A 9,985-nucleotide genomic window follows, 5' to 3' on the forward strand; every position below is an offset into this window, starting at 1 on the left:
ATGGGTCAAATGTAGAGAACCTGTTTCACCATATACCTTGTGCTTTGTATGACTGTGTATGTGATAAATAAAGCTGACTTACCTTTATCTTTTTAATACTGACTGCCAGAAAATAACCGCAACCAGACGTGCATCAATGGGAATCATTTATTTGTTAAAATCTTCTAAAAGCCAACTTGAAGGGACAAGACACAAATGCTACCGTTTCATGGTTAACAGTCAATGTTAGCACTCAAATATCTGTCGGGGTAAGACGTGGTTAATATTGTCTGCGTGGAAAAAGGTGACCATAGGTACCATAGGCAGCAGTAGAGCTGCTTGTAGCTCAAAATCAAAGTAGTTGAGGTCTGAATGAAATGAAACCATCCCAAAAGTACAGATGTTTTTGGCTGCTTTAACTAATTTTGTTTACATTACCACAGCTGGAAGAATACTAAAATTTAAGTATATTAATAACTTGGAGTTTGTGCTGGAAGAAGAAAAAATACAGTGCATCAGTGTTAAAACAAAACAAAACAAACAAAACAACTACACTTATGCAGGTACTTTTTCAAACACACATTCATTAACTGTACATAAGGTTGCATCAAGCATCTGACAAATTAAATGCCTTTCTAAAGTTTGTGGCTATTTTACAGAATAATAATTGCATTGCAGGTTTCACACAACAAACGGTTATTATCTTATTATTACAGAGGTGAGGCTAGTGGTTGGTTTGAAAAGGTCAAAGCCCTCTGAATTCATACTACAATGAGCAATAATGCATTATTAGATATATCTCTTTTGATCGTCAAAAAAAGAAAGGAAAAAAAAGCCACAAGCTTGGAAGGTCATGCTAACCGGCAAAATCACTCAGTGACCACCAAAGTTAACAGACACAACAACCACTGACAACACAGATATTAGTCAGGAGAAACTATTATTATTTAGGTATCAAAAAAATATGTCATGAACTACAGTACTATTGTAAAAGGATAAAATTGTTCTGCATTTGTCATTCTGTCTTGCATTTCCGTTGACTGAGTGAATATATTCAAAAAGAAAAATAAAACGTAGATTTGTAATTTGTAGCTACTCTGGAAGAAGAAGTCCTGCTTTGGCTAACTAGCTGCAGCAGCGAGTGATTTTCCACTGCTGTTATTAAGGTTTATTACAAATACATGCAACCTGGGCATTTGCTGTCCACTGTGTGTAATAGTAATAAAAACAGACAAAAAGCTCTCATAAAATGCATAGACTGCCATAAAATAAGGTGCAATAAAATTGCTCAAAATAAAATATTCTTATATACAATATGCAGTAAATATTTCACAATGTGCCAATTCACTTTACAAAGATCCCTTCTGTAGCTGCTGGTGAAACAACCCAACATGGATGAGCATGCGACTGCTATTAACAAACCCTGATTCCAGTCAGTTGAAAAAATAAAACAAAACAACAAAATATACTGTGTGTTGGCATCTTGTAATCAGTTTGTCATGCCAATGTTGTTGTGAAAAACAAACCTCACAGCTTTCATTTACATCCCTATAAATGAGCACATAATAAATTCAAGCAAACTTTATATCCCTCTTATGTCTCTCAAGAAAATCTTAAAAACTATTTAAGAATGTGTTATTTCTTAATACTAAGTCCATGCCCCTATTATACAATATTCCATTTCAATAAGATTGCATTTATAAATCCAGACATAATCATGTGACCAGCTCCAAACAGGAACAATTATAATTAGGTCTGTATGGCAAACAAATTCAAGATACGACGTTTATGTTAGTTTTGATCTTAATGTTAGCTATTCAGTCCTACAGTCCTATAAATAGACTCACGTTAGTTAAGGATAGACTTCCTGCATGTCCTCACATTCTTGTCTCTACAGTCTTTGACCGTCACACAGAGTTCATCACAAGTCCTCGTCCATTTCAAGGCTGCTCCTGCGACTGCTGGTTTTAGAGGCACCTGGTGACAAAGGGGAAAACAGCGGCTCGGCCACCCTGTCCGGGGACAGTGCGCACCCGTCGTCCATAAGAATGTCTCCCAAGCCCACGTCGGGGTAGAGTGCTGAGGTGGAGGTGTCGTCGAGCTCGGCGAAGCTGAGGCTGCCCAGGTCTAGGGGGCTGCTGATGGTGACTCCTGCTGGGGAGTCCGAGGAAGGCGGGGACAGGAAGGTGGTCGGCAGAGACTGTCCGATGGCCACACCCAGACCGAGGAGATTTTGGGAGGAGGCTCCTCCTATGCTGGGAGGCAGAGACTGGCCACCCTGCGGGACCGGCTGCTGTGGGAGCAGGGACGGGTCGGAGCTGAGGCCAGATGAGATGCTGCTCGGGGAGGAGAGGCCGTGGAGCCGTGCCTGCATTTCCAGCTCCTGAAAAGAACAGCAATTTTGTTTGACTCTGGACAGTATTTACTGTGCTGTAATCAAACACAGTTTAAATGATAATAAAAATTTGAAAAGATACTGCTAATTGTCTGGAATTTTATTGTGATTTATCATGAAGCGGTAATCTTTTCACCCGTAATTGGCACAAAGATGCTTTATGGTGCATTACTGTGACCAAGTGTCCACATGTGGGACTGCATGACTGTCATAAAGCCAATTTCATTTAATACGACATGGCCAGACTGTGACCTGCAGGCCTAGCGATTAACAAACAAGATGTTTCCAGCCAAAGTTAAAATGTCCAAACAACAATAACCATTTAATTTAGGATCTAAAACATGTCAAGCCTAAATGGAGGCAAATACCTAAAAATAAATACCTAAATATACTTGCAAAACTTGCCTACATAGATAGCTGTGAACATCTGCAGACACTGCGGACGCATAGTAGTGTGATTTTCATGATGTTTGAATATTTAATTTCAGCATTAGGTGAAACCTCTTTATTAAATGAAAGCTGTTAATATAATGTGGTATCGTGCTTCCAAATGGCCACATGTTTAATGTAATATTCAGTCAAATTTTAGTAACAGAATTTCCTCATTTAATATTAATTTAATATAATAACAATGTCCTTCATGGTACACCGACTACCCACATTTTGATACCAACCCCAGTCTCTCTTGCAGAAATGTTATCCCTTAATCTCTGCACACATACACAGAAGTTAAACTATAGCTCACTGCAGTGTAGTGGCTTTGTGGACATGCCATAAACAAATCTGCGCAGCCACAACAAATACACTTATACGCAATGTGGACCCTTGCTTACTCGCAAATGCAGAGAGGATCATTTCAGCTTTATTTGCACGCTTAACTCAATAAAACTCATCTCTACAACAGAACACAGATTCCCACCACACATTTGCTTTCTACTGACCTGGATCCGTAACATTAGACTGTGGTTCGCCTGCTCCAGCTTTTTCTGACGCATCTCGATATCCTTGGCTCTGTGCTGCTCCTTCTGTAACTTCCTGATGTAGTCTACAGACGCCTTAAGGATGGTGCCTTTATTCCAACGCATCTCACTGTCATTGTGATATCAGTGAATAGATATGATAGAGGCAGTGAAAAAAAGGAAACGACAGAAAACACAGAAGAGATTACATTTTATAGCTGAAGGGACTTGATTAATTTCATATTTCTTCAGTGATTCATCAAAGGAAACAAGCATTCTGAAGCATCAGACTTACGGGTCACTTGACTTGGGGATCAGAGTACCCAGCTCCTTTATACGGTCATTGATATTGAATCTCCGCCTCCTTTCGACTGCAGACAAGCAAGAATGATGAGTCAGAGAGGGAAAGCAAAACGCTTGAGCTTACCTTCAACACTCAATTATCACTAAGCAAGAATTATTTGATATACATGGACATGAGAAGATCTCAAATGGAATGTCGAGCATATGCAGGATTCAGGAGTCTGCACCATCATAAGTGCTCAAAATGGTTGAAATAAAGCTCGACTTACTGAGATTATGGTTGTCTTTCTTCTGCCTTTCTTTCATTAGTGCTTTGGCATCTGAATCTGAAAGATGAATCAATACAATGAAACATTATCAAACCTAAATTTAAGTTCTCCTGACCGTTACAAAAGTCAAGACAAGTTTTTATGAAAAAAAAAAAAGTTACTGTACCTGTAATTTCCCTTTTAATTTTTGGAAGATCAGCAGGACAGGAGTTGCTGACAGTGAGAGTAGGTGCTGCCATTCCAGGGCTATGGTATACATCCAACAGATTTCCTGGGAGCTACGGGAGTAAAACATGTTACAATGTCATTTCATAAATGGACATGAACCTAGAAGCAAATATGTAAAAAAGATTTCTTCCCCATTCTGCTTAAATGTTAAAAGCAACCATTTCCTCAAGTGCAAAACAGACTCAAAGCTGCTTTCTGTGCCATCACATAATTCCTACGACATGTTGCACAACAGAAAATGCAGGAACAGTATTACATTACATTTTAAACTATTACTATTTTAATTAACCTGCTTAAGGCTAAAGCACAAAATCCAACAATTTCTGATACATTCTTGCATATTGAAAGGTAAACAACAATACCTTGAGCTCATTCATAAATCATAAAAAGCATTTACCTCACTGTACTTCTTTTTCTTTTCATCCACCAGCATCACCATAATTCTCATTTTCTGTTTTATAGCCAAATTTTGGCAGGCTTTCTATCTGACAAATCAGTTGTTAACCTGGCAGCTACAGTGTACTTTTTATGAGCTTCACTTCTCCCAGTCTTGTATCCTCTGATATCTCTGCCCCGCCCAGGCAGCACTTCTGTGACGAATAGTAACTGAGTGCCAAAAGTGTATATTTACTCCTAGACTTCAGAATTCCTCACTTAAAAGAGACCGTCCATTCACAGAAAAATCACTCTGGCTGTAAAAAGGTTAGTGGGTAAGACCTGCCTGAAATCTAATGTGTTACCCTGTCACTGCAAATCTAAAGAAGAACCTATGAGCCCTACAGGAAACTGTAAAGAGGAAGTATTCATGGTCAAATAAATAACATTGTTCTTCCTACCGTGCTAGGCAACTGGAGACCTGAGTCAATCAGTGTAATGATGTCATCATTAAAACTGGATTCAAGACTAATGATGTCGTCGATCACATCGTCAATCTAGATAAAGAAGATGAGAGAAAACACCAGAAGAGCTAACTCAGTAAAGCCCTCAGGGTTAAATGTAGCAAAGTAATCAACATGTATGCACTGACTGTATATGGTGTGTTTTGTAATCTAAAACAGACTTAAGTATACTGCAAATGCCAACACTACACATTTAAACCAATGTAACAGTTGGAAAGAGGCCTGATTTCAAAGAGAAGTGCTGGCATGCTTAAACTGTACGTGCAGTATTTAACATCTTATTGTGACAACAGGCCAACAAGGCTACGATGACAAAAGGCATGCATCATCACAGTGGGACCTTCAGCCACATCACTGCAGAGCAAACAGAAAGTAATTAAGCTAGAAGTGAGCAGAGGGTCAGACATTTAACTTCTCCAAAAATGCACTGGAAGCTTGCAGAAAGGCAACTATTGACAAGGTTGTGTAATCTGTGGTGGAAGCAAACCAAACCCACAAACAAGATGGTGAACCAGCAGCATCGAAGCAGGAATTTCTTTACTTACTTCCTCCTTGTTGGATCCGATGTTGAGCAGAGCCATGGGGCTGTTAGGGGCACTGCTGGCAGTAGGAGCAGCTTCAGGGGCAGAACTGGACTGCGGCACAGGTGACACACCCAGGGTCTGAGTAACCGCCATGTTTCCCAGAGTGGTGGAGAGGTACTGCTTCACCTGTTGCCTCTGTGCCTGCTGGATGTGGTACTTGGTGGGGTTTTCCAAATGGGTCTGCACCTGATCATAAAGAGCTGTTAAGGCCTAAGTTTCTGTAATACTCAGACTTCACTAAATAAAGGACATATGGAGAGGATGAGCTTACTTTCAGCACCTCCACGGGCACCTGTGCTGGAGGCGGACGGGCAGCATTTGGGGGCAGTGTGACAGAGATGGCTGGAGTCGAGTCAGAGGCCCGGAGCTGAGAGGCAGAGGCCTGCTGCTGAGCCTCACGTCTCTCCTGCTCCTGGGCCTGTTCTCGCATCAGCTGCTGCCGCAGCAACACGCGTGACGACATGGCTGAAGAGAGATGTCAAGATCTAGGGATGGAGCTGGAAACAAATAGAACAAAACCAGTATTACAGAATGTAGTCTTTTAATATATGTAATTTCTCTGTGTTCCACCACTACAACATCCACTATCATATTCTAGAGATTATTTCTTGCAGGCCTATCCAGATGGATACAGATTTTGGATGGAAATTTTTGATAAAATTTTCAATCATTTCAGAAAATAAGAACAAAACAACATTTATACAGGCCTTGATTCATTTTTACATGAAATAAATAAATACATAAACTGAAGTACTGTACTTAAAGAATCACTTTTTCATATCTTCCCTGCTACATACAGCAATTGCTGGCTTTTCTCATGGCTTTCAAGCTACTGTTTCCTGTTTTCTGGGACTTTGTCTTTAAAGACCAAGACAGTCTGGACTTGATATCATCTGAAGAATCAACACACTTTTTTTTTCATTTTTGAACATCATACAGCAAGATCTGAAGGTTTTTCAGGCTTGAGTTTACAACAGCTTATTATTTTCTACATAAACTAAGAAGCTGTAGGAAAATGATTTGGAACTCTAATGAGGAAACCACTGGCTCAGAAATGCTGACTTTCACTTCCAGATTTAAAGACTGTAATGTTCCATTTTCCCTTCTAGGCTATATGACTATAAGATTTCTGAGCGTGACACAGTGTTCAGCAAAACCTGTCACACATCAGCAACTCAACATCCTGCATTTTAAAATGGTTTTGTGCCTCACATCTTTGTCTGTCCTCAAGCAACCTCAAACTGCTGTGACTGTGGGTGACACATCTCTTTGTGTGTGTTACCACTAACAATGATGGGTCCATGTAGAAGACAGGGCTCATCCTTCTGCTCTGAATGCTGCTCTCTCCTTTAAACAGTATTATTAATCATTAAGACATAGATGACCAGTTGTTTTAATATGTAATGTCTATCTACTCTGGACATGGCTGCCTCTATCAAAATTGATTGCAGTCTACTGTTTAAGCAGCTTTTCTGCCTTAGAAGATCATACAGCAAAACTGAAAACAAGTGGACATCAAGTAACTGCAGGTTAATTATTTACTGATGTCAAGATTTGCTAATATAATCTGATTAGCAGTGAAGCTAGACAGGCTAGAGACCATTATTTCTCTATTCTCTGCCAACAAGCACAATCAAAGAATCTTGCTCAACACCATCAATCAGTCTGTACAATCCTCCTCACTTCCTGCTGATGATGATTCATTGGTTGCTGACTGAACAAAGACATGCTGCCTATGTCAGTAAAAATGATCATATCAGGGCCAACATCAGCCCACACAAAATCAGCACCCACCACACACTGGTAAAATATAAAAGTAGCTAGTAGATTAACTTCACTCACCACCAGCTATATAAAAAATGTTAATCTATTGAGTGGGTGGTAAAATTTGAATTCACAAGAATTTTGACCAGTGGACAAACAAGTTCTTTTTGCGTTCTGCCTATGAATTTGTAGACTTGCCTTCAGCTGATACTATTTCTATACTTCTTCTATATTATATTTGCCTTTTTTTTAAATTATGTGTATCAGACACTCTGAGGAAAGCAAGTGTTAAACTGCTGCTGAAAATTACACAGACTAAAAAACTGCCAAACTGCCATTCATTAAAAAACTGAAAAAAAAAAAATATATATATATATATACTAAAAGGAGCAGAACAACCCCTAAAAGCACTCAATAATGACAAGAATGAGTTCCAATTCAGTTTCTCTCATTTGTTATCTTCAAACTTTTTTATTCCTTGATTATACTTTGTCTTAATTCAATTATTTTTGAACAGTATCATTCCAAAACCTTCACTACAATATAGTGTGCACTCATAAAGACCCCTTCAGGCTGTTACCTTACACATAAACCAGTCTTAAGGGAAGATTCACCACTTTTTTCACCAGTCAGTGTTGATGGTAAAGGTAGTCGCTTGAAGCAATAAATTCCTTAGTGCTGCTACAGCAGAGTTCTCCTGCTCATGGAACTGTGCCGACAATGCCTACATGTATCAGGATGCCCCCACATATCCATGTATCACCACCCTCGCCTGTAGCTATGGTGGTGATCCATGACATAGAACACAGAACAATGAAGAAACAGCACATACAAATCCCACAAGAATTTCACAAATTTAGGGTTCACATCTAGATGCTAGAAATCCATGCTGAAATAGCCTGTAGTTCTTCCTCTAAGAACCAGTGTGTAGGATTTAGTGGCATCTGGTGGTGAACTTGCAGACTGCAAGCACCTCATCGCTCCCTCGCCTTCCCATCGTGTAAGAAAATCTACAATGGCAGTGAAACTCATGCAAAAGGTGAGCCAAACCAAAAAAGTGTTTGGCTTGGTTGTTCTGTGTTACTGGTGAAACATGGCGGCCTCCACAGAAAATGAGTGCAATATATACGTCTCACATTGGTACATTGATTCTCGTTTTTAAATGATTATACACTGATGAAAACGTATGAATATTATACTAAATTTCTGCCACATTCTGTCAACTAGTCTAACTCCTACAAATCTGACACACCAACCACATCACTGGTGGAGGAAAACGACAAATTTAGCAGCAGAAGAACTGTTGTCTTGGTCAATATAGCACACACAGGGATTTATTACTTCAACTGACTACATTTACCATCAACATTGACTGCACATCCACATAAAAGTGTTGAATGTTCCCTTTTACCCCTCACGCCTACCTACATTTTGCATGTCTGTCGTATCTGTGTACACTCGCATGTCACACTTTGCATAACGAAATTTCTTGTTATATTCTCTCGCTAGGACTAAAATGGATTGATGCACTATTTTTACTCAGCATGTTTCCAAAACAGCTCAAAACAGGTCGTTAGAAGCTGTGCAGATTTCAGAGTTGACACTGCCGTTATGTCAGGTTGGTTGTCTCATGGGAACCACAACTACAGCATAGCTTAAACGGCGCATACATGTCACTTTATTTCCTTCCCACCCTTTGGGAACTTTTTGAGCTATTTAAACACGAACATCAACTGGTTAGCTAGCTTACTTTTAGCTGGTTTCGTAATCTCTATTTTTGGCGAGCTGTAATGAAGCGTCATGAGTTAGCAGAGCTCACTGACAGCTCAGCTGCTAACGGGCCCACATTAACACTCTTAGTGTGGATACACAACATGCTAAAGCTAACTAACGTTAACGTTACACCACACATACCTCACAGTGTCTTTTCAGTTACATACCAGTTACCAAGTGAAATGAGGTTAGCTATATGTGTTGAAAGCAGTGATGTGTCCGCGGTATGTGAAGACACAGGCACGGCAAAGTAAAAAATAGGAAGTTGCAGGTTAGCTAGCCAGCTAACCTTGCTAGCAACCGATAGTTGCTGGAAAGCTAATGCTAACTAGCTAAATAACATTTTGAGTCAAGACAGAAACATACTGTAGCAATAGATTTGTTTGACGTAATCACAGCCATTAATCTCCGAAGTCCTCCGCTTTCTTTGCCATTTTGAAGGTGGTGGATACAGAGCTCTACGAACAGTCGCTACACTGTTGTTTATCTCAGGCCGACGGGCTGAGGTCATCTGACGCGTTTACCCGGAACTTGTTGACAGCTGCGAGGTTACTAAAGTTTCACAATGGCCTTCACAGTACAAGTTTACCCTAGGTACAGTAAGTAAACTACAATATTTAAATGCAGTCCAATGTGATTGTGAATGCATAAATACCAGTCAAGTCTTTATTGGCTATCTGGTTAATGTGTCATTAACATAGCTCCTAGATAGAGAGGTGAAAAGAGCAGTACAAACTAATGAAAACTACAATTACCACCTTGCAGTTGTATACCTCCACCCCACCAGTCAAGTTGCTGTTTACATTCATATTTAGTGAATACTGTTAACAGA

The 9,985-nt window shown here is 39.7% G+C and overlaps 1 protein-coding gene across 1 annotated transcript; it reads right to left on the minus strand.

Moving 5' to 3' along the window:
- Positions 1 to 133: 133 nt before the first annotated feature.
- On the minus strand, positions 134 to 9,673 carry tfe3b (transcription factor binding to IGHM enhancer 3b). Its single transcript, XM_084728155.1, has 9 exons — positions 9,520 to 9,673; positions 5,888 to 6,113; positions 5,578 to 5,802; positions 4,970 to 5,065; positions 4,072 to 4,183; positions 3,906 to 3,962; positions 3,629 to 3,704; positions 3,316 to 3,463; positions 134 to 2,362 (listed from the first exon to the last, which is right to left on the minus strand). The coding sequence occupies exons 2-9, from the start codon at positions 6,077 to 6,079 to the stop codon at positions 1,901 to 1,903; spliced, it is 1,368 nt and encodes a 455-aa protein (XP_084584281.1). The 5' UTR covers positions 6,080 to 6,113; positions 9,520 to 9,673; the 3' UTR covers positions 134 to 1,900.
- Positions 9,674 to 9,985: the final 312 nt, after the last annotated feature.

The sequence above is a fragment of the Lutjanus erythropterus genome, chromosome 2 (assembly GCF_056507025.1).
Source record: "Lutjanus erythropterus isolate fLutEry1 chromosome 2, fLutEry1.hap2, whole genome shotgun sequence".
NCBI lineage: Eukaryota > Metazoa > Chordata > Actinopteri > Lutjaniformes > Lutjanidae > Lutjanus > Lutjanus erythropterus.

Coding starts and splice junctions, on each gene's coding strand:
- tfe3b (XM_084728155.1), bottom strand. CDS start 6,079: ATGTCGTCACGCGTGTTGCTGCGGCAGCAGCTGATGCGAGAACAGGCC. Junction 3,705..3,905: donor GAAAGACAACCATAATCTCA/GTAAGTCGAGCT, acceptor GCTTGTCTGCAG/TCGAAAGGAGGCGGAGATTC. Junction 3,464..3,628: donor ATCCCCAAGTCAAGTGACCC/GTAAGTCTGATG, acceptor TCACAATGACAG/TGAGATGCGTTGGAATAAAG.